The sequence below is a fragment of the Peromyscus eremicus genome, chromosome 1 (assembly GCF_949786415.1).
Source record: "Peromyscus eremicus chromosome 1, PerEre_H2_v1, whole genome shotgun sequence".
Lineage (NCBI taxonomy): Eukaryota > Metazoa > Chordata > Mammalia > Rodentia > Cricetidae > Peromyscus > Peromyscus eremicus.
In genome coordinates, this window is record NC_081416.1 from 163,456,613 (window position 1) to 163,481,203 (window position 24,591).

Here is a 24,591-nt window from a genome sequence, read left to right on the forward strand (position 1 = left end):
AGGATGGGACCCAGGACGTTGTACGTGCTAGGCAAGCGCTCGACCAACTGAGCCCATAGAAGACCTTCTCTGTTGCTCTAACTCTTGCCCTCACGCCCGCCTTTTGCATGCTTGCTTAGAAATTACATGGGTCACAGATGTGCCCACTCTGGCCTCACCTCTTCTCACCTGTCACCCAGAAGGACGTCATACCAATGAGGACAAATGAAGAGACCCAGAGTCTGGGCTGGGCTCTCTCTGCTTCTGGCCTAAGCAGGGCTTGTTCCTATGAGCCTGGCATCTGGCTGTGAATCTGACCCTGATTCTCTGCCTCCTGCAGTGAACAAGTGGAAGAAACAGTTCTTGGTTCCGCTCCTGGCCATCCCCACCTGCGTCGGCTTTGGCATTCACCAGGACAAGTACAGGTGAACCACCTCACTTGCTACCCCGACCCCTACCCCACCCAGTGGCCCCTCTGCTGCATGAATGGGCACTTATTTCTCACGGGGACATCTTTGCCTTCAGAATAGGGCTGTGGCTCATGACTAGGGTAGGTCCAGCTTTCCAAGTGATGAGTTTCAGTCAGCTTGACTTCCAGAGCCACAGGTGACCTGGGCGTGTGTCCAGCAAAGTCCCACTGCCTGTAATTGTGCTTTTCTTTTATCTGGGCAGCAGAGGGGAAGGGAAGAGAGCAAGGTGGAGCAAAGCAGCAAAGAGCCAGGCTAAGAGACCAAGAGTAAGGGCTGACATACCTAAGAGGCTCCCTGCTGGCTGGGAACTGGGGTGCGGGAATGGTGAAAATAAATGGATCTGTTTGCAGTTTGGCTGAGAACTAAGGGGTGAAGAACCTAAGTTCTCATTCATACCTGCCCCAGGGCAGTGTGAGTACTTACAGGAAAGGGGGACGGTGAACCCAAAGGCAGGATTCACAGCTGTAGATTAGCACTGGTGGAGATAAGTGTCCTAACTCACCTTCCCTGTTCCTGTGGAATGCCTTGCAGGGCTTGACATCCCACATCTCCAGCTCCCATGATTCTCTGTCTTCTAGGTTCCTGGTGTTCCCCAGCCTGGGGAGGAGCCTTCAGTCAGCCCTGGATGACAACCCAAAGCATGTGATATCAGAGAGATGTGTGCTGCAGGTGGCCTGCAGGCTGGTATGTATCTCAGGACCACTCCACATCCTCTTCAAATCCCAGCTTCCCCATCAGGCAGATGGATTCATCTTCATGGATGCAGGGAGGCCAGCACACCAGTGGTCTGGTCAGATGGGTGATGCTGTCCCTCGAATCAGCCTGGAGGCCCAGCCTGGAACAAAGGTGCAGGCCGTGTATTTGAGCCTGGACTCTCAGGAAGAGTGGGAACTGTTAAGATGCTGGGTGGAAAAACGGTGGTGGTATGTAGAAGAGAAGTTTCTAGGCCAAGGAGACAGCTCGGGCCAGGGCTTGTGTCTTGCTTACTTTTTTATTGCTAAGACACTGTGACCAAGGCCCACTTAAGGAAGAGTTTATTAGGGTTTCCAGTTTCAGAGTCCATGAGGGCAGCATGGCAGTAGCGGTGAGAAGGCAGCAGAAGCAGCTGAGCACTCACACCTTAGAACCCCGAAGCAGAGGTAGAGCTTGCACTGGGAATGGTAGGAGGCTTTTGAAACTTCGAGCCCAACCCCAGTAACACCTTCTCCAACAAGGCCACATCTAACATCTAATTCTTCTCAAACAGTTCCACCAACTAGGGACCAAGAATTCAAATACCCGAGACCATTGAGGACATCTCATTCAGACCACCACAGCTTGTACAGAGACGTTACTCATTCCTACATTCATTCATTCACTCATTCATGCTTGTACTCAATGGTCACCAAGTACCTACCGTTCTCTGGCTGAGATGGAGTAGAGAGTAGCCCATCCTGTCTTCATGTCTTCATTCTCACAGTTACATGGACAGGGCTCTGGTAAACAGTTGGCTTTTAGAAATGACCCCTGCTTGCCAGTAGCCCTGGTGGTGCACACCTTTAATCCCAGCACTCGGAAGGTAGAGGCAAGTGGATCTCTGAGTTGGAGGCCAGCTTGGTTTACAGAGTGAATTCCAGGACAGCCAGTGCAACACAGTGAAATCCTGTCTCAAAACAACAACAAAAAATGACCCTGCTTCATGAAGAATGAGCAGCTCGATCATCACATAGCTGGCGGTGTAAGCACCAAGGGAGTGATGTGCTTGTTAGGTGAGGCACAGTCCTAGCACAGTCTGAAGTGGGGTGGGGGTGGGGTCAATGTGTGCAGAGGCCATCACACAGGGTCGCAAAACCAGGTAAGGAGCAGGGCGTGCTGGGAGCCATAGGAATGCTGGGCAGGTGAGATAGAGAGACCCTCGGGCCGTGTCGGGTAGAGCTGGAACAAGGAAACCAGAGGCAAGATGAAGGCTCAGGTGGAGAGGGTGGGGCTGGCAGAGCGTCCTGGCTGGGGAAGGAGAGATACTAGAAGAACAAGTGGCCCCAGGGTCAAGGAGGGGTCTGGAGATAGAAGCAGGATGTTACTGACACCCAGATGGAGCCTCATGACAGTCCAGAGCTCAGTGTAAAGTTGGAGCTGGAGATGCAGCGGAAGTTGCTGGGAAGGAATGTAGCTCAGCAGCAGAGCTACTGCTAGAACCCCAGTGAGGGGCTTCTCTGATGTCGGAGGGTGCTGGGTACTCCTACAGAGGGCACTAAGTCTGCACCGGAGGCGGGTGGAAGGCAAGCACCAGCCAGTTACCGTGCCTGGCTAATTGCTGAATTCTTCAGAAAGTCTAACTTGAGCCAGGATCAGGATGCTACTACAGAGAACTTCCTCATGCTACACAAGAACGTGGCAGGATACCCCCTTCAGTGCCCCCTAGGTTGACAGGATACCCCCTGCAGTGCCCTCTAGGTTGACAGGATAGCCCTGCAGTGCCCTCTAGGTTGACAGGATAGCCCTGTAGTGCCCCCTAGGTTGACAGGATAGCCCTGTAGTGCCCCCTAGGTTGACAGGATAGCCCTGCAGTGCCCCCAGGTTGACAGTTTTGCTCCTTTCCCATTGTCATGGCCCTGTCAGTCATACTACCTCAACGCCTTCTTCCTCCAGCTGGATGCTCTACAGTTCCTCCATGAAAATGAGTATGTTCACGGGAACCTGACAGCTCAGAATGTCTTTGTGAATCCAGAGGATCTAAGCCAGGTGAGAGCCAGACCTCTCCAATACACATACATGCATGAACGCACACGCGCACGCACAAACACCCTTTTTTGTGGTGCTGGGATGTGGCTCCATTGGTGCAGTGCTTGCCCAGAATACATAAAACCCTGGCTTCCGTCTCTGAACCACATAAACTGGGCATGTTGGCACACACCTGTCATCCCAGCGTTCAGGGAGTAGATACAGGAGGGTCAGAAGTTCAGTCACCCTAAGCCAGATGTGGTGGTGTATGCCTTTAATCCCAACACTCAGAAGGCAGAGACAGGTTATCTTTATGAGTTCAAGGACAGCCTAGTCTACATAGTGAGTTCCAGTACAGCCAGGGCTATGTATAGACCCTATCTCAAACAGTAGCAACAACAACAAAAAGTTCAGTCATCCTCAAATGCATATGGAGTTCCAGGTCAGCCTGGCGTATATGAGCCCTGTCTCCAAAAACAGTCAGTGTTACAATTTGGATATGAAGCATCTTTCCAAAGGCTCATGTGCTGGTGGTACTTTCAAAGCTGAGGCAGGTGGAGTGCTGGGAAGCCAGGCAAAGTCAAGAGAACAAAGCAGCTTAGGTGTTAAGTTCAGTCCTTAGAGTTGAGGTTTGTGTGGCTGCCACCATATGAGACTTCTTTATTGATGGAGCTGTCATTTGGGAGTGTCTTTGCAAGGTGATGGAGGTCAGGAGTGGGGCTCCAGGAGCATGCCTTTCAAGGATGTACCCTGCATTGTCCCTGTTTCCCCTCCATTGCTCTCTCTGCTCCCCACTACACCCCTGGTCCACCGTGATGGTCAGTCTCACCTGAGGCCCAAAGCAGGGATGCAGCTGAGTTTATGCCTGACCTTCTGCACCCAATCGGCAGTCCCACTCCTCCCCTTTACAGCTGTCGGGGATTAGATAGGCAGCTGCTGGCACAGGTTCTGTGCCCACGTTGGAGTCCTCACCTCAGGTCTGTGTGCCTCCTTGTCCACAGGTGACCCTGGTGGGCTATGGCTTCACCTTCCGCTACTGCCCAGGTGGCAAGCACGTGGCCTACAGAGAAGGCAGCAGGAGCCCCCATGAGGGGGACCTGGAGTTCGTTAGTGTGGACACGCACAAGGGATGCGGTGAGAGGCCCAGCACCTGGCACTCGGTTCTCGTCCGGGGCAGCTTTGTGGGTTCTTAGTCAAGGGTTGTAAGGGTGCCATGATGGGGACTGGGAATATAGACAGTGTCCTGGCCATGTGAAGGATTTGTCACCTTCAGCACCAAGGAGAACTGGATGGTGGCCTTTGAGCAGTGGGGATTTGGGGTTTAGGACAGAGGACAGCAGCTTTGTCGTATTTCCAGAGGCTCAGAGACTGAGACCAACCTGGCAGAGGTGATGAGGCTGCCTTAGGGTCACCCAGGAATGCAGGTGTAGAAATGGGGCCATCCATTACTGGAGCATGAGATCTTTGTGGTGTCATGAGAGTTAAGCATTGAACAAGAAGAGGATCCTGTTATCCACGGGAAGTGTGCAGGAGGGGGTGACAGCAGATTCTCCAGCCCCTCTTTCTTGAATCTCAGTATCATCCACCTGCCTGTGTCTGTGCGTTCATCAGACTGTGGCCCCTGAACAGCGTGGTGCCTGTACTGCACCAGGGGCAGGTGGTGAGGCTGCTAGCACTTAACTTAGCACACAGCTGCCTGAACAGTGACTTAGGAGGTAAACGGAAAGTGTTGGCCCCACGCTGCTGGCTTCTCTGCCCTGTCCTGTCTCCACTAGGATGAGGTAGCTCCATGCTGCGTCTTTTCCCACTTAACTGTCTGGGAAATGCACTCCTGTCCATTTGGGAGATGAGAGGCCAGGCCTGGTGCACAGGCCCTCAGAGCTCACTGGATAAGTGTATTAACAAAAGATGACTAGATGGAGGAATTGGGGTACTGGTGTAGGTGACAGGCAACAGAGTGTGTGAGAGTCATGGGGAGAATAAGGGGGCTGGGGGCTGAGCAGTGATGGCTAAGACAGTGTTCCAGGGCTGGATGGTGGAGCATCCAGACTGAGCCCCACCTCTCCCCTTTCTCCCCAGGGCCCTCCCGCCGCAGCGACCTCCAGACCTTGGGCTACTGTATGCTCAAGTGGCTTTATGGGTCCCTGCCATGGACAAACTGCCTTCCCAACACTGAGGAGATCACTAGGCAGAAGCAGAAGTAAGTGTAAGGGTCTGTAGCATAATTAACACGAGTCACAAGCTGTGAGGGTTAGGAGGTAAGTGTCCAGGGCTTCATTGTATGCAAGACACCACAACTCAGTCCCAGGCTGCATCACAGGGCATGCACCCCTAGCCACCCTGCCTCCATACCCCCAGGATTAATGCCCCGGTCTCAGAGTGTGAGTCTTCAGGTCCTAGCAATTGTTCTTGAAGCAGTTGGTAAGAAAGACAGAGGGAAGCAGTGTACTGGGGGTTCAGCACCAAGAAAAGCTGCAAGTTCCTGAGCTAGGACTGCCGTTCAGCACCTAGGATAGCGGCAGGAACCCTGTTTGGGACTGGGGACTAGGTGACACCAAGGACAGCAAAAATGGCCTTGAACTGAGGCATGCTGTGCACTTGGCCACCAAGGACGGTTCGATGTTGGTCTAGGGTCTGCTGTATTTTGAGGCAGTGTAGTCTGGGTTGAGTCCATAGGGTGTGTTGCTTCAGCACAAGGAGATCCTGGAGCTGTACAGACCGGATGGCAGCAGGGCCCCTGACCATCCAGGATGGGCTTCACAGGTGGCTGAAGTCCAGACAGAGAGCAAACCTCTAGGCTGTCTCTGGGATTGTCAGCTGAGCCCTGAGAAGATGAAATCTCTGAGAAAAGAGAACACCCACCAGGCTGCTTTGCTCCCCGTTCTTGGGGTACTCTGACCTACTTGGTTATTGTACCCCATAGCATCTGCTACTTACTCTCCAGTTCCAGCCACAACATGTGGTGCTGTTTCTACAGTAGTAAATGAAGCCTAATGGAGGGAGCAGGTGGCCCAAAGGCTGGAAGGTCAGGAGTGATGGCTTAGTGAGATGCTCCTGTGGCTTGGATTAGGGACAAACCAGGGAGCCCACCAACACTGCAGCTTAGTCAGTTATGCTGGCTTATGTCTCAGGCGGAGAGCCTCAACCCTCCAACGTGCATCTAGTTTCCTTATGTCCACATTCTGTTCCCACATCTCCTGGCAACAATAATAATAAAGTGGTGCCGTAAACTGTAAGAAATACTGTGTGGGCCAGCCTAAGCTTGAGTGTGGACACAGAGGTCATGGAGCAAGAAGCAGCCAGAGCAGGTGAGGGTGGTGGCCGGGAGCAATGAGGGAACAGAGACACCCTCTTCCCAGGTTGTAGAAAGCAGTGAGTGGCAGTGGGTCCTCCTGTGGTCTAGGAGCATGGGACAGGGAAGGATATGATGGAGACCAGGCCACAGGAGCTGCTGGTGAGGATTTGTGTTCCTGAATTTTAACTCTGCACTAGGGAGCCCCAGGCAGGCTGTGAGCTTGGAGGGGTAGAGCTGGACCTGGTCAGAGAGAGGACCGTAGGGCCCTTACAGAGTCACAGAGCAGGAGGCCTGAAGTGGGCCCGTAGCCAGGACAGGAGCATGATAGGAACCGAGAAGCAGGAGGATGGGTTTGAGAAAGCTTGGCTGGGAGCAGGAGAGAGAAGAAGGGGAAGCCAGCCTGGCCGTCTAGACTAGAGAAGCGGTGGGGCAGGGGACTTGGGGAGGGTCCAGAAGCACTGTCTGTCTTTCCTAAGTGGGGTGTGTGTGTGTGTGTGTGTGTGTGTGTGTGTGTGTGTGTATGCTATCCTCACACATTAGAACATGTCATATTGTGAATTCCTACTGAAGGTATCTGTAATAACTAATCCAGTCTTGTGGGATTGGGTGTTCACTTGTGAGCTCACACACAGTCACCAAACATGCAGATTCCTAGGCCTGGAGGTAGCTCAGTCAGTACAGTGTCTGCCTAGCACCCCATGAGCCAGGTGTAGTGCACGCCTGTAACCCCAACATTGAGGAAGCAGAGGCAGGAGGATCAGGAGTTAAGGTCATTCTCAACTACAGAGTGAATTAAAGGCCAGCCTGGGCCACATGACATTATGCCTCAAAAAACGAAAACTGTAATAACACTATGAAGGTTGCGTATTTACTGGTGGATGAAACTCCTCTGAGCAGAGGCTTTGGGAACTGGACCCTTGGTTCCCCCCACTCAACACTGCCATCCAGAGCTGTGGTTCTGGATCCACTAATTGAGTTCTCACAGCAAATCTGGTAAAACATGAATACCCTGCTTGAGAAGTATGGGCCTTGGATGTGTTTGTGTGTGCGCATGCGTATGTGTGTGTGTGTATGTATCAAGGACACTCCATCTTAACACATCACTCTCCTTTCCCATGTGCTTCTCCCATGAAGGTTCCTGGACAGCCCCGAGCTCTTCGAGGGACTTTGTAGCCGCAGGAGCAGGGCCTCAGGTATGTCCTAAATGGGGAGAGGCAGTCAGGCCTCGTGGCCCGGAGGCCTTTCTTTACCTACTGTGTTTTTCCTCTTTGGGTTTTCCCAGTTACATGTGTACTGTGTGTACTGCTTGTAGGAAACAAACAAACAAAACCATGTAAAAATGGATAATGTCTCCCAACGATAACTGTGAAAACACACACATAATTCTTGGGTTGTTTTGCAGCTGGGAGTGGAATCCAGGGCTGGTGCATGCCAGGCAAGTGCTCACCACCCAGCCACATCCCCAGCCTTTACACATCCTTTTGTTTTCTTTTACTTTTAATTGAACTTTATACATTTTATCTATTTAATTTGGCACAGGGTGTCCTTTACCAGCCTAGACTGGCCTCAAACTCACCGTACTCCAGGCTGTTCTTGACCTCCTGGTCTTCCTCCCTCTACCTCCCAAGTGTTGAGATCACAGGCAAGCGCCATGCCTGCATACACATACCTTGCTTTACATTTTGTTTCTTTATTTTTACTTTTGTTTGTTTGTGCTTGTGTGTGTGTGTGTGTGAGAGAGAGAGAGAGAGAGAGCGAGAGAGAGAGAGAGAGAGAGAGAGAGAGAGAGAGAGAGAGAGAGAGAGAGAGCGCCAGCATGAGTGTGGAGGTAAGAACACACCTTCAGTGCTCTCTTTCCTGAGGATCCTGTGGGTTTTAAGGGTCAAACTCAGGTGTCAAGTGCCTTTACCCACTGAGACATATTGATGGCCCTGTAACTTTTGTTTGTTTTTTGAGATAGGGTTTCTCTGTGTAGCCTTGGCTGCCCTGGAATTCACTCTGTAGACCAGGCTGGCCTCGAACTCACAGAGAGCTGCTGCCTCTGCCTCCTAACGGCTGGGAGTAAAGGCGTGCGCCACCACTGCCCGGCAGACCCTGTAATTTTTTAATAGAATTATAGTACCCAGATTGGGTCCCTTGTTTTCCTTGTTTGAGACAGGTAGATTGTGGAGGTCTCTTACATGAATACTGGTAGGATTTTGTTGTTTGAGACAGGGTCTCACTTGTATCCACCTCCCTCAAATGCTGAGACCAAAGGCATATGCCTCCAGCCATTTGTAGGATTTGGTCAGTTTTTTTGTAATTAAAAAGTACATAGTGTCTTTGACTTCAAAACTGAATTATAGTCTGGGAAGATGGCTCAGTGGGTAAAGTGTGCCATGTAAATGTGAAGGCCTGAGTTCAAATCCCCTGATCCTACATGAAGCCAGGTGCAGTACACATTTCTCTAAGCCCAGCGCTCCCACTTCGGGACAGAAGGCAGAAGTAGAAGAAGTCCTGAAGTCCATGGGCAGCTAGCCTATGCACACAGCAGCACCCCAAGAGGGACTGCTTCACACAGGGTGGGGGTGAGGACCAACACTCAAGGTTGTCTGACCTCTACATGCATGGTGAGCCACAAATGCACCTGCATTTACATGAACATGCTTACATGCATGCATACATAAATATTTAAAAAGCTGAGGTGATAGTTTTGTAGTCATGAAGTTAATCTAGTGGATGAACACTAGAAGTTAGAAGAGGAGGAGGAGGAAGAAGGGGGTGGAGAGATGGCTCAGTGGTAGAGTATTTACTGCACGCCTTTAATCCCAGCACTCGGGAGGCAGAGGCAGGCGGTTCTAGTGAGTTCAAAGCCAGCCTGGTCTACAGAGCAAGTTCCAGGGCAGCCAGGGCTGCTACACAGGGAAACCCTGTCTCCAAAACAAAAACAAAAACAAAAAAACAGTGCTTACTGCTCTTCCCGAGGCCCTAGGTGCTGTTCCCAGCACCCACACGGCAGCTCACAACCATCTGTAACTCCAGTTCAGGGGATCTGTGCCCTCTTCTGGCTTCATGGGCAGTGCACACACAGGGTGCACATAAACACACATAAATCATAAATAATCTTTAACGTTTTTATAAAGCACCATGAGGACTGTGTGTACCAAATAGTGGGGTGCTTGAAAAGCAAGGGTGAGGTCCCAGTGTCCTACCTCCGAAACCTAACGTTTCAAGCAAAGAGAGTTGTGTGGTATGAAGAGGGAGCGTCCTGCCCCCCCCAGCCCTGCTTTGGAGAGTAGCCTTTGTCAGTGCCAGCATGGCGAGCCTGTGCATCGGTGGCTGTCACCTCAGCGGTGGCCTGAGACAGATGCTTTGTTGATTTATGTGTTTATTTATTTTTGGTTTTTTGAGGGTCTCTCTGTGTAGCCCTGGCTGTCCTGGAACTCACTCTGTAGACCAGGCTGGCCTCAAACTCACAGAGATCCACTTGTCTCTGCCTCCCGAGTGCTGGGATTAAAGGTATAGGCCACCACCACCCGGCCAGATGCTCTTTTTGAAAGTCTATTTTTATTTCATGTGTATGACTTTGTTGCCTGCATACATATCTGTACACCAGGATGTGCAGTGCCCATAGAGGGCAGAAGAGGTGTTAGGTCCCCTAGAATTGGAGTTACAGATGTTTGTGACCCAGCATGTGGGCACTAGGAATTTAATCCAAGCCTGATGTACTTCTGATTCATTTCTCCAGCCCCAGATTTTGTTTAAGATCTAGAGGCTTGGGTTGGGTGGTATGTGGTTCATCTGCTGGTCCTCACTGTAGCGCAACCTCTGTGGCTGTTCCCTGTAGCTTTTCCCATCTGTAAGTCACTGGGGGGTCTAAGGCTCCAGCCAGACAGCTTCATCTCTGCTGTGCAGTGGCCCTGTAGGGTAGACTCCTCATAAGCCCAGAATAGTCTAAGGCCCGCCCAGGAGGTGGGAAGTAACATTCAATGCTGAGGGAGGAGAGATGAATGTCTGTTGTGGGGGCAGGAGTGCTGTGCATACCAGCCTCGCTTACTACACCTAGTTTCCAGCGTATTGTGAATTTGGATCTCGCATACATGTGAAAAGCCTGCACAGCACTTCTAACCCACTGCTGGACACAGCGGAGACAGGTGGAGCGTTGGGCCTTGCTGGCCAGCTCTTCTAGCTGGATCAGTGAGCTCCAGGTTAGTGAGAGGCCTGCTCAGAAAACAGGGTGGAGAGTGACACCAGAGAGGAGGCAGCTGCTGTTGACGTCTGCATTTGACACACACAGACCTGCACATAGAGACTAGTATACGCACCAGAAAATAAAAAATACCACCCTGGGGGTGTTGACATGACTCGGGGTAAAAGCACTTGCTGCCAGGTCTGATGATGGGTTCAACCCCTGGGAGCTGTGTGGTAGGATAAAAGAACTCATTTCCCCAAGTTGTCCTCTGACCTCCACGTACATGATAAGTAAACGTTAGGAGAAAGAACTGCTGGACTGGAGAGATGGCTGGACAATGCCTGCTGCTCTGCAGAGACTGGAGTCCACTTCCTCAACCTACATTGTATAGCTCACAACTGTCTGTGACTCCAACTGCAGAGGAGCCAAGACCCTCTTCCTGCTCTCTGAGGGTATCCCCACACACACACACACACACATCATCATCATCATCATCATCATCATCATGCCAGGTGTGGTTGATGCACACCTTTGATCCCAGCACTTGGATGGCAGAGACTAGTGGATCTCTGTGAGTTCTAAGCCAACCTGGTCTATATAGTGAGTTCTAGGTCAGCAAGGGCTACATAGAGACTCCGTCTCAAAAAAAAAAACAAAACAAAAAACAAAAAAACAAAAACAAAAAAAAACAGTGGTAATAAAAATGGTACCATCATGGTATCATCCTGTTTCCCCAGCTTTCAAGAGACCAAGGCAGTAGGATTGGCAGGACCAGCCTCTGCTACATACTGGTACATAGTAAGTCCCAGGCCAGCCTGGGCTACAGAGTAAAGCTCTATAGACTTTTTTTTTTTTTAATTAAAAAAGAGCCCTTTTCTTCTAAGCTGTGTGATGTGAGCATCTACACTTACTTACAGGCCAAGGTTACCTGATATGGCTGGCGAGAAATCACACCAGGCTTGAGTTGGAGGGCCACAGCAAGACTGAGGCTGTCACAGTTTTATTGAGAGCAATCAGACTTTGTGTACCCTTATCAGAAACAGAATATGGTGGCAATTGCCAGGATCAACACATTGTAGTTGCCAGGATATGATGATGTTGTAAGCTCCATGGAGTACACAGGGTTAATGTCTGAGACCAGTTGTCCTGCCAAGCTTCCGTGCCATGCTCCTCCACTCCTAAGGGAACATACAGAGAAACACAAAGCAGCCTGAATGCTCACTGCCTGAGGGAGTGCCTCTGTTCTCAGGAACTGAAAAGCATGCAGTGCCCCAGGAGCCATGAGCTCTAACCCGAACAATCTAGGATGCATGCCTCTCAAGGCAGCTAGGCCAGGCTAACCCCATGGTCCCCTGCAGTGTGGCACACCTCTTTTTATGCTGCCATGAACTAAACATTGTTTTTCTTTTTCTAATGGTTGAAACCTTTTTCAAAGAAAACTCATGGCTTGTGTGCAGCTCATGCTGGTCACAGTGATGCTCATCTGCTTCTCTCTGCTCTGTGGCTCCTTTTGTGCACTCTGCTCACATTCCCATCCTGCCTCAGCTAGAAGCTGCAGGCCTCATGTTAGAGGTGCACATAGGTTTTCCTCACAGAAATCTGTTGTGAAGTAGTATGGAATGGGAAGTGGATGGGGGTGGGTGATTGGCCCCAAGTGACAGCTGCTGACACTGACCAGTGAGCACTCTGGTGTTTGCTATCCACTGATGCTTCCCACACATGGACAGCAGACATGGGGACTTTGAAGTGGCACTGAGCACAAGGGACTGTGGATGCCACCTCTCAGCCCTCCTGTGCTTTTGGGTGTCTTAACCACAGAGACCCTGCAGGAGTACCTGAAGGTGGTGATGGCCCTCAATTACGAGGAGAAGCCGCCTTATGCCATGCTGAGGAACAGTCTAGAAGCCTTGCTGAAGGATCTGCGGGTGTCACCCTATGACCCCCTGGACCTCAGGATGGTGCCTTAGGTGGAATCCAGGTGAGGAGGTTGTTGTCTTAACCGCTCACCCCCAACCAGGCTTGTGAGGGACTGGTTGCCCCAGGCCGAGCTCCTTGTAGACCCCCATGGGCTCCTTAAATCAGTTCAAGAGGAAACCAGACAGCTGGAGCTCAGCTGGGTGATCTGCAGTGGCCAGAAGGTTCTGAGGGCACCCAGGTGTGATGATGTGTACCTGCCTCACTTTTACTGTTTGTTTGAGACAGGGTCTCATGAAGTTCAAACTCTGTGTAGCTGCGGCTGACCTTGAGCCCCTGATCCTCTTGTCCTACCCCCAGAGTGCTGTGGTTACCAGTGCCACCATGCCCAGTGGCATGCTGAAATGGAATGCCAGTCACATTCACCTCGTGATTCACCTCATGCCACCTTCCTGCCCAGCCCTGCCTCCCGTCAGCAGTGACTGACTTTCGCTGCCTTGTCTCAGACCCCTTGCCTCCACACTGCAAGCCCTCAAGGCTGTTGTCCCTCATTGTTAGTGTCCCTCCAGCGCCTCCCAGAAGTGTGGCAGCACAGAGGGCCTTAACACCCGAAAGTTCCTTGCAACCATGTTTATTATTTTACAGAGCTTCCGACTTGCAGCTTGAAATAGAATGTGAAGTAGTATGTCGAGGCCTTCTGTTTGAACTCATCTACCCCTAAAAGACATGCGAAGCAGCCCTCTCAGTGTTGGAGAACCTGAGTCATCTCCCATAATGTGAAACTTCCTCATCCCTCCACAGTTGTGAATGGAGGTGACTGGATGCTGGTGGCAGCAGTGACCACTCCCTAGGGCCCTCCGTCCATGGGCATTCCTGTGATTCCGTAATAAACTGTTTTTAATCAATGCCTGGAGAGTCCAGTGTTCACAGTTCTGGGAGAAGCTTTCTCCCCTTCACCACTCGATCCCTTCATCCCAGCGGGCCAGAGTGATAGTGCACACACGAAGCCCAGGGCCAGAGTGATAGTGCACACACGAAGCCCGGGGCCAGAGTGATAGTGCACACACGAAGCCCGGGGCCAGAGTGATAGTGCACACACGAAGCCCGGGGCCAGAGTGATAGTGCACACACGAAGCCCGGGGCCAGAGTGATAGTGCACACACGAAGCCCGGGGCCAGAGTGATAGTGCACACACGAAGCCCGGGGCCAGAGTGATAGTGCACACACGAAGCCCGGGGCCAGAGTGATAGTGCACACACGAAGCCCGGGGCCAGAGTGATAGTGCACACACGAAGCCCGGGGCCAGAGTGATAGTGCACACACGAAGCCCGGGGCCAGAGTGATAGTGCACACACGAAGCCCGGGGCCAGAGTGATAGTGCACACACGAAGCCCGGGGCCAGAGTGATAGTGCACACACGAAGCCCGGGGGCAGAGACCAGCCTTAGCACAGCAAGAAAATGTCAATCGAACAATCTTCCAACTTGCTCATCCCTGCTTTCCTGAAGTCAGTCACCCGTCCAGACAGTATGGCACTTCATCTAGCCACCTTCACACCTCCAGCCTTCTGTTCATACATCCATTCATGCTTTGATCCTTTAGCTACCTTTCCTTCATCCATCTGCCTAGTACTCCATCCTACCAGACAGGGTTTCTCTGCTCTTCTGGAACTCACTCTGTAGACCAGGCTGGCCTCGAACTCACAAAGATCTGCCTCTGCCTCCTGAGTGCTGGGATTAAAGGTGTGTGCCACCACCGCCTAGCCAAGATTTTCTTTATTTATGCATCTGGCTGATTTCACAGCTTAACAAATTGTGACTGGTGTTGCAATAAACATGGGCCTGTGGGAATCTCCTGGCGTGATGACTTCCTTTCCTTCAGTGTGTCAGGATTCATTAATTTTGTTTTATATTTTCTGAGGTACCTCCATACTGGTTTGCATAGTTGCTTCCCAACTTTCCAGTTCCACCAACAGTGGATAGAATTACGTTTGCCTTCCATCTTCACTGGCCTGGAGTGCTCTGCTCAGCTGTGCTTTGTTTTCTGGATACCCATTCTAAGTGAGGAGAACTGGACTCTCACTGGAGTCTGATCTTTGTAATAGTGCCCCGGGGGTCCGTGTTCTATTCAGTATCCAGTTTTGGGTTTTTGTTTGTTTGCTTGGGAGAGGTGAGACAGGACCCCACTATGAATTATTGGCTGTCCTGGAACTCACTATGTAGACCAGGCTGAACTCATAGAGATCTACATGCCTCTCTGCCTCCTGAGTACTGGGATAAAAGGTGTGGATCAGCATACGTGGCTCATTCTTTTTTTTTTTTTTTTTTTTTTTTGGTTTTTCGAGACAGGGTTTCTCTGTGTAGCTTTGCGCCTTTCCTGGAACTCACTTGGTAGCCCAGGCTGGCCTCGAACTCACAGAGATCCGCCTGGCTCTGCCTCCCGAGTGCTGGGATTAAAGGCGGGCGCCACCACCGCCCGGCCCTGGCTCATTCTTATTTTTCTTTGTCTGCATGTGATATTACTTCAGACTTGTCTTCATACTCTGATATTCCTTCTACTTGACCTAGTCCATTGTGAGGTGATAAGCTGGTGCTATTTTATTTTTTGAGGCATGGTTTGTGTGTGCAGCATAGACTGGCCTGGAACTCAGAGTAACCCCTCTGCCTCAGCCTCCTAAGATTTTATGTCTTGAGTTTTTGTTTCCTATTTGCCTCTTTTACAAAATCCTTATATCAAGACTGGCTCAGCAGTTAAGAGTGTATATTGCATTTGCAAGTTCAGTTCCAAGCAACAGGTCAGGCAGCCATCTGTACTGCAACTCCGGGAGACCTGATGCCCTCTTCTGGCCTCCATGAGCACCTGCACTCACAGTGCACAGACACACATTGTTTTAGTTACTTTTCTGTTGCTGTGATAAAACACTATGGTTGTGGGGGTCTGTCCCTGTGACTACCTTGTCCAGCAGAGTAATGATCCACAGGAGGCAAGAAGGTAGTTTGGTGCAACAAGACTTAGTAGCCAGTGTTGGTTCAAACTTTGGAAGTCTGACCCTGAGTAATTTATTTTAGGAATATTTAAGCACAGCACAATTTGGTGAAAAATTTCATGGTGATAATTAACTCATTATGCACAATAAAGCTTAAGACATGACTACGTTGAAACTCTTTGGTTCTATAGATTGCCTACATATGACACCTTCCATAAAGATAGGTTTTATAGATTGACATGCTTATAATAAGGGTCTGGGGGAGACATTTTTCTATAGGCTAATCCATAATCTAAAAAGAATTTAGCCTCTCCTCCTGAAAGTACAGCCAGCATATCCTTTCATCAGCTTGATACGGTATAAATTCTTATCCTAATAGTGAAATGTTCCACTAAAGCATGCCCAGTGATTGAGCAAAACCATAACTTATTATAAGCCACAGTCATCCTAGGGTCCCCCCTGCTAGGTAGCCTCCCTGAATCTGTGGGTTGCAGTCTGATTGTCCTTTGCTTTATATCTAGTATCCACTTATGAGTGAGTACATACCATGTTTGTCCTTCTGAGTCTGGGTTACCTCACTCAGGATGATATTTTCTAGTTCCACCCATTTTCCTGCAAATTTCATGATGTCATTGTTTTTCTCTGCTGAGTAGTACTCCATTGCGTATATGTACCACATTTTCTTAATCCATTATTCAGTTGACGGGCATCTAGGTTGTTTCCAGGTTCTGGCTATTACGAATAATACTGCTATGAACAAAGTTGAGCATGTGTCCTTGTGGTATGATTGAGCATTCCTTGGGTATATGCCCAAGAGTGGTATAGCTGGATCTTGAGGAAGATTGATTCCCAATTTTCTGAGAAACTGCCATACTGATTTCCAAAGTGGCTGAACAAGTTTGCACTCCCATCAGCAGTGGAGGAGTGTTCCCCTTATTACACATCCTCTCCAACATAAGCTGTCATCAGTGTTTTTTATCTTAGCCATTATGACAGGTGTAAGGTGGTATCTCAGAGTCATTTTGATTTGCATTTCCCTGATGACTAAGGATGTTGAGCAGTTCTTTAAATAACTTTTGGCCATTTGAAATACTTCTGTTGAGAATTCTGTTTAGATCTGTACTCCATTTTTTAGTTGGATTATTTGGTGTTTTGATGTCTAGTTTCTTGTTCTTTATATATTTGGAGATCTGTCAGATATGGGATTGGTGAAGATCTTTTCCCATTCTGTAGGCTGCCTTTTTGTCTTATTTACCGTGTCCTTTGCCTTACAGAAGCTTCTCAGTTTCAGGAGGTCCCATGTATTAATTGTTGCTCTCAGTGTCTGTGCTACTGGTGTTATATTTAGAAAGTGGTCTCCTGTGCCAATGTGTTTAAGGCTACTCCCCACTTTCTCTTCTGTCAGGTTGAGTGTAACTGGATTTATGTTGAGGTCTTTGATCCACTTGGACTTGAGTTTTGTGGATGGCAATAGATGTGGATCTATTTGCATTCTTCTACATATCAACACCCAGTTATGCCAGCACCATTTGCTGAAGATGCTGTCTTTTTCAGTAGTACAATTTTGGCTTCTTTGTCAAAAATCAGATGTTCATAGGTGTGTGGATTAATGTTGGTGTCTTCAATTCAATTCCATTGATCCACGTATCTGTTTTTATGCCGATACCAAGCTGTTTTTATTACTATAGCTCTATAGTAGAGCTTGAAGTCAGAGATGGTGATGCCTCCAGAGGTTCCTTATTGTACAGGATATTTTTTTGCTAGCCTGGGTTTTTTGTTTTTCCATATGAAGTTGAGTATTGTTCTTTCGAGGTCTATGAAGAATTGTGTTGGGATTTTGATAGGGATTGCATTGGATTTGTAGATTGCTTTTGGTAAGATTGCCATTTTTACTATGCTGATCCTACCTATTCAAGAGCATGAGAGATCTTTCCACTTTCTGATATCTTCTTCAGTTTCTTCCTTCAAAGACTTAAGATTCTTGTCATATAGGTCTTTGCCTTGTTTGGTTAGAGTTACCCCAAGATATTTTATATTATTTGTGGCTATTGTAAAGGGTGATATTTCTCTGATTTCTTTCTCAGCCCATTTATCATTTGTATACAGGAAGGCTACTGATTTTTTTTTTGAGTTAATCTTGTATCCTGCCACATTACTGAAGGTGTTTATCAGCTGTAGGAGTTCCCTGGTAGAATTTTTGGGGTCACTTATGTACATTATCATATCATCTGTAAATAATGAAAGTTTGACTTCTTCCTTTCCAATTTCTATCCCCTTGGTCTCTTTTTGTTGTCTTATTGCTCTAGCTAGGACTTCAAGTACTATATTGAATAAATATGGAGAGAGTGGACAGCCTTGTCTTGTTCCTGATTTTAGTGGAATCGCTTTGAGTTTCTCTCCATTTAAATTGATGTTGGCTGTCGGCTTTCTGTAAACTGCCTTTATTATGTTTAGGTATGTTCTTTGTATCCCTGATCTCTCTGAGACCTTTATCATGAAGGGGTGTTGGATTTTGTCAAAGGCTTTTTTAGCATCTAATGAGATGATCATGTGGGTTTTTTTTCTTTCAATTTGTTTATATGGTAGATTACATTGACAGATTTTTGTATATTGAACCATCCCTGCATCTCTGAGATGAAGCCTACTTGATCATGGTGGATGTTTTTTTTCATGTGTTCTTGGATTCGGTTTGCTAATTTTTTTTGTTTGTTTGTTTTGTTTTTCGAGACAGGGTTTCTTCTGTGCAGCTTTGTGCCTTTCCTGGATCTCGCTCTGTAGACCAGGCTGGCCTCGAACTCACAAAGACCCGCCTGCCTCTGCCTCCTGAGTGCTGGGATTAAAGGCGTGCGCCACCACCGCCCGGCTTCAGTTTGCCAATATTTTATTGAGTATTTTTGCATCAATGTTCATGAGGAAGATTGATCTGTAATTCTCTTTCTTTGTTGCATCTTTGTGTGGTTTGGGTATCAGCGTAACCATAGCCTCATAAGAAGACTTGGGCAATGTTCCTTCTGTTTCTATTGTGTGGAACAATTTGAGAAGTATTGGTATTCACTCTTCTTTGAAATTCTGGTAGAATTCTGCACTGAAACCATCTGGCCCTAGGATTTTTTTGGTTGGGAGACTTTTAATGACTGCTTCTATTTCCTTAGGGAAAAACCAAAGTATTAATTAAAAATAAAAACATCCTCCATACAAGGTACTTGAGTAAGAGAAGTTGTTGTGGAATATGAGTTTAAGGTGTGTTACATTCATTTATGCTGTGGAATATTTGTCTAATGATACAAAGATGTATTGTCTTCTTTTATGTTACATTTGTTTAACTCTATAAAGCTGTGTTATTTTGCCTGTCTAAATCACCTGGTTGGTCTAATAAAGTTGGCCAATAGCTAGGCAGGAGAGAGATAGGCAGGACTGCCAGGCAGACAGAATAAATAGGAGGAGAAATCTAGGCTTAAGAGCAAGGACTGAGAAGAGTGAGGAGTGAGAAGAGGAGAAAAAGAAAAGGACTTCAGGGGCCAGCCACCCAGCCACAGAGCCAGCCACGGAGTAAGAAGGAAAGAGGGGTATATAGAACAAAGAAAGGTAAAAAGCCCAGAGGCAAAATAGTAGTTAAAGAGAAATGAGATAATTTAAGAAAAGCTGGCTAGAAACAAGCCAAGCTAAGGCCGGGCATTCATAAGTAAGAATAAGTCTCCATGTATTTATTTGGGAGCTGGTTGGTGGTCCCCGAAGAGTTAAAAAAAAAAAACTTAAGAGGTGGCAATCACAACTGACACCATCGAAGCTGCTGGCTTGCCTTTCTCAGTGTGCCTGAGCACTGACAGCAAAGGAGGGGTCAGAGGTCATGTGCCACCATCTTTCCATTGCTTCTCTTGTGGCAAGCGTTGGCTGCCATTCCTCCCACTACCTTGGCCAGATCTCAAAAGGGGTGGAACGCCGGGCGGCGGTGGCGCACGCCTTTAATCCCAGCACTTGGGAGGCAGAGCCAGGCGGATCTCTGTGAGTTCGAGGCCAGCCTGGGCTACAGAGTGAGTTCCAGGAAAGGCGCAAAGCTACACAGAGAAACCCTGTCTCAAAAAAACCAAAAAAAAAAAAAAAAGGGTGGAACAAGGTCTGCCAGAAGTGGATTCTCTCCAGAGCCCTTTGGGCCTCACGCCCCTAGACCAGAAATGGCGACAACACACACCCCAGCCGTGAGGACTGCTCTGCAGGCTGCTCCTGCGAGGGATGGCAGTTCTTGAGTCACACACACACACACACACACACACACACACACACACACACACACACCGGGTGCTTCCCACTCCCAGGACTGCTCCCGTGACTTCACTTCCTCACACTCCCTGAACAAGCTTTGGGAAGCATGGATGTTTTCCGGGAGGGGGGGCGGGGGGGCGTGTTGTTTTTTGAGACAGGGTTTCTCTGTGTTGTAGCTCTGGCTGTCTTGGAACTCACTCTGTAGCCCAGGCTGGCCTCAAATTCACAGAGATCCGCCTGCCTCTGCCTCCCGAGTGCTGGGATTAAAAGCACGAGCCACCACCACCCGGCTTTTTTCTTGTTTTTCGAGACAGGGTTTCTCTATATTACAGAGCCCTGGCTGTCCTGGAACTCGCTCTGTAGACCAGGCTGGCCTCAAACTCACTAGAACCTCCTGCCTCTGCCTCCTGAGTGCTGAGATTAAAGGCGTTGTAATCAAATTTGCTCAAAAGATGACTCGGACAACCGCAGGACACAGATGTTTAAATAAACCCCTGCCTGCATGTAATCTTGTGGAGTTTGCCTTTCTAAACCCTGGGATGATATGGCTGGGGGCTGCATCTTAGGAGTGCTCTCGGGTAAATCAGTCCTGGTGCCAGTGTCTGATAAAAGCCTCCCCTTATTGAAGTTTATTCATGGTCATGGTGAATCTCTGAGTGCCCCCAGACTCATAACATCCTGTTTCCTGAGACCCCGCCGCAAGTGCAGAGAATACCAAAACCAGCTCGCTCCGTTCCCAAACGGGCTGTCTGCTCAGACAGATGCAGCTGGCTGGGAGCGTTCTCATCTACCTTCATCCCCAGCAAGGGTGTCATGTTACCTAGAACCCTGGGCTGGGGTGCTGTTTGTCCATTCCTCCAGGTTCCTGCCCTCTTTGAGTTCCTGTCCTCACTTCCAACGATGGACTACAATGTGGAAGTGTGAGCCAAATAAACCCTTTCCTCCCCAACTTGCTTTTGGTCGAGGTGTTTCATTACAGCAGTAGAGAACCCTAAGACAAATTGGTACCAGGATAGTGGGGTATTGCTGTGACAGACCCGACCATTTTTTTTTTGGGGGGGGTGTATAAGGACTGTGCAACTTTGGATTAGAAAAGCTATTGAGTGTTCAGATCTCAGTGGGCTGTTCTGTAGGAGCTTAGAAGATAAGAATGTCGAGGTTAGTGCAGACAATGGAGTTCTGGCTAGGATCAGAGGGAAGATTAAACACTCTACTGGGCCTTTTGTGTGAAGAATGTGTGGTGTCTGGTCAGCTGGGGCTGAGGTCAGCTGTGATTAACAAGAGACCAGCACCCTTGAAATGAAACCTTTGTGTTACTGGGACAATATTGATGCAGGTTAGCTGGAGCTGAGAGATTATCAGGGATTAAGAAGAGACTGAATGACTGAATCACTTCCCTGCATCACTGAAGTGTTCTGGGAAGTTTCCTAAGAGTCGGCACACACAAGCTGTGTTCCACAGGCAGCTAAGGTTGTACCCCATGCTGGCAGCTGAACTTGGTAGTTTAAGAGTCACTCAGGTGGAATACTGGTTTTGAAGGCATGAAGTGGTCATGGAAAGCAGCTAAGCTTGGCCCTGTGAAAGGCCACAAGAGGCTGTTGGTGAAGGTGTAGCCAAAGTAGCAGTGGAAGCCCCCTGGGTTGAAGGGGTCACGGAGAAAAGTTGAGGCTTTGTATCATAAAGAGAGCCCTGGAGAACTATTGGTGAAAGTGTGGCCCATTTGCAGAAGACCTCTGAATTTTGGAGATGCCAGTTCTGTGGGGTGACCACCAAGGACAGCAGCATCGGTGGAGTGGAGCCTGTCAGAGCTTAGACTAGCTGTGTGTGCTGCAGAGGATGGAGCCAGAGAAAGGATCCCAAAAGATCGTGAATGGATCGCAGACATTGGACGTTGTGTTGTTTACACAGTTGTGAGTTTGATTTTGATTTGATTACGACTGTGATTCTTCCCTGTTGAAGTATTTTATTTATTTATTTATTTATTTATTTATTTATTTATTTATTTATTTATTTATTTATTTTGGCTTTTTGAGACAGGGTTTCTCTGTGTAGCTCTGGCTGTCCTAGAACTCACTCTGTAGACCAAGTATTGGGATTAAAGGTGAGCCTTTCAAGTATTGGGATTAAAGGTGAGCACCACCACAGCCCAGTTTAAACTTTAAAAGAGATTTTGGAGTAATACAAAGATTTAGGATTTTAAAAGAAAGTTGGACGTTTTAAAGACATTTTGAACTTTTAAGTGTTTGTCTTTTTTTTTTTTTTTTTTTGGTTTTTTGAGACAGGGTTTCTCTGTGTAGCTTTTGTGCCTTTCCTGGATCTCGCTCTGTAGACCATGCTGGCCTCGAACTCACAAAGATCCACCTGCCTCTGCCTCCCGAGTGCTGGGATTAAAGGCGTGTGCCACCACCACCTGTCTGTGTTTGACTTTTTAAAGATTGTGGGACTTGAGCCAGGCAGTGGTGGCACACAATTTTAATCCCAGCATTTGAGAGGCAGAGGCAGGAGGATCTATGTGTTTGAGGCCGGCCTGGTCTACAGAGTGAGTTCCAGGACAGCTAGGGCTGTTACACAGAGAAACCCTGTTGTGGAATATTTGTTTAACTAAGCAAAGATGTGTTACATTTGTTTATGCTGCATTTGGTTAACTATGTAAGGATGTGTTGCCTCGTCTGCCTGAGGCACCTGATTGGTCTAATAAAAAGCTGAATGGCCAATAGCTAGGCAGTAGAGGGATAGGCAGGGCTGGTGGGCAGAGAGAATGAGTAGGAGGAGAGAATGAGAGAGGAGAGAGAACAAGAGAGAAAGAAAGGGAGATGCCCAGGGTCAGCCAGCCAGGCAGCTGCCAGACAGACAGACCCAGAGTAGGACATACAGAATGGAAGGTAAAAAGCCCCAAGGCAAAACACAGATGAAGAAAAACAGGTTAAAACAAGTTATAAGAGCTAGTGGGACAAGCATAAGCTAAGGCTAAGCATTCATAACTAATAGAGTCTCCATGTCGTGATTTGGGAAGTGGTTGGTAGCCAAAGGAAAGCCTGCTACAAAATACTGTTTTGAAAAAACAAGGGCTGGAGAGATGGCTCAGCGGTTAAGAGCACTGGCTGCTCTTCCAGAGGTCCTGAGTTCAATTCCCAGCACCCACATGGTGGCTCACAGCCATCTGTAATGAGATCTGGCTCTCTCTTCTGGCCTGCAGGCACACATGCAGACAGAACATTGTATACATAATAAATAAATAAATCTTTAAAAAAAAAAAGAAACAACAACAAAGACTGTGGGACTTTTAAAGTTTGGATTTGGGGGCAGGGTTCAAGACAGAGTTCCTCTGAGTATGCCTGGCTGTTCTAAAACTCATTCTGTAGACCTGGCTGGCCTCCAACTCAAGAGATTTGCCTCTGCCTCCTGAATGCTGGGATTGAAGGTGTGTGTCACCCTGCCTGGCCTAACTTGGAATATTTTATATTGTGATACTATTGATGTGAGATCTTGGGAATGAATAAGAAAGAAAAGGTTGCCAGGTGGTGGTGGCACACGCCTTTAATCCCAGCACTGAGGAGGCAGAGGCAGGCGGATCTCTGTGAGTTTGAGGCCAGCCTCGTCTAGTGAGTTCCAGGACAGGCTCCAAAGCTACACAGAGAAACTTTGTCTTGAAAAACAAAAACAACTAAAGAAAGCAAAGGTTGTGGCTTAGTAGTAGTGTTTGTGTGTCAACTTGACAAGGGGTCAGTTATGCTGGCTCATTTTACTTCAACTTGACACAAACTAGAGACACTAGAGAGGAGGGAGCCTCAACTGAGAAAATGCCTGTAGGGTATTTTTTTAATTAGTGATTGATGGGGCAGGGCCCAGCCCATTGTGGGTGATTTCCATCCCTGGCCTGGTGGTCCAGGGTTCTATAAGAAAGCAAGCTGAGCAAGCCATGATGAGCAAGCTATTTAGCAGCACTCCTCCATGGCCCCTGCATCAGCTCCTGCCTCCAGGATCCTCCCCTGTTGGAGTTCCTGCCCTGACTTCCTTCAGTGATGAACGGTGATGTGGAAGTGTAAGCCAAATAAACCCTTTCCTCTCCAACTTTCTTTTGGTCGTGTGTTGTGGAATAATCTTTTTGTACACTGTGAAGATTTGTCACTCAGATTGGTTTAATAAAAAGCTGAACAACCAATAGCTAGGCAGGATTTTCAGGGCAGAGAAGATGCCTGGAAGAAGAAGGGTGGAGACCAGGAGAATGGCCAGCCAGCAACAGAGGAAGCAGGAAAGCAGCATGGGCAGTACAGAGTAAAGGTGATCAAGCCACGAGGCAGACCGTGAATAAACAGAAGTGGGGTAATTGAAGTTATAAGAGCTAGTTAGAAGCAAGTCTAAGATATTGACCAAGCTTTCATAATAAGTCTCTGTGTCATGATTTGGGAGCTGGCAGGAGGAACAGAAAAATTCACCTACAGTGAATGGTGTTTGTGGGGGGAAAAACGCAGAGAAGGAAATTCAAAAGACTGAACTCGGGCTGGAGAGATGGCTCAGTGGTTAAGAGCACTGGCTGCTATTCCAGCGGTCCTGAGTTCAATTCCCAGCAACCACATGGTGGCTCACAACCATCTGTAATGAGATCTGGCATGCAGGCAGAACACTGTATACATAATAAATAAATCTTAAAAAAAAAAAAAAAGACTTAACTCCATTCCCACCTCCTCAGGGACCTCCATGCTTAAAGCTGCTCCCTGGGCATCTCAGACACCCAGAAAGGGACAGCGGACAGTATTATCTGACCCCTGAGAGCGAAGTGTACAATACAGTTACCAGCATTCTGTGCTCATGATAAT

At 48.3% G+C, this 24,591-nt stretch overlaps 1 protein-coding gene across 2 annotated transcripts in view; it reads left to right on the forward strand.

Moving 5' to 3' along the window:
• The window catches only part of Vrk3 (VRK serine/threonine kinase 3), a 32,479-nt gene extending 19,045 nt beyond the window's left edge, over positions 1-13,434 (forward strand). For both annotated transcript variants that reach the window (XM_059278234.1, XM_059278244.1), the window contains exons 8-15: positions 320-404; positions 1,028-1,133; positions 3,078-3,170; positions 4,151-4,283; positions 5,229-5,349; positions 7,579-7,637; positions 12,434-12,593; positions 13,175-13,434. In XM_059278234.1, coding sequence (XP_059134217.1) covers positions 320-404; positions 1,028-1,133; positions 3,078-3,170; positions 4,151-4,283; positions 5,229-5,349; positions 7,579-7,637; positions 12,434-12,582 — 746 coding nt within the window. In that variant the 3' untranslated portion in view covers positions 12,583-12,593; positions 13,175-13,434. The remainder of the gene's footprint in view (positions 1-319; positions 405-1,027; positions 1,134-3,077; positions 3,171-4,150; positions 4,284-5,228; positions 5,350-7,578; positions 7,638-12,433; positions 12,594-13,174) is intronic.
• The last annotated feature ends 11,157 nt before the right edge of the window (positions 13,435-24,591 follow it).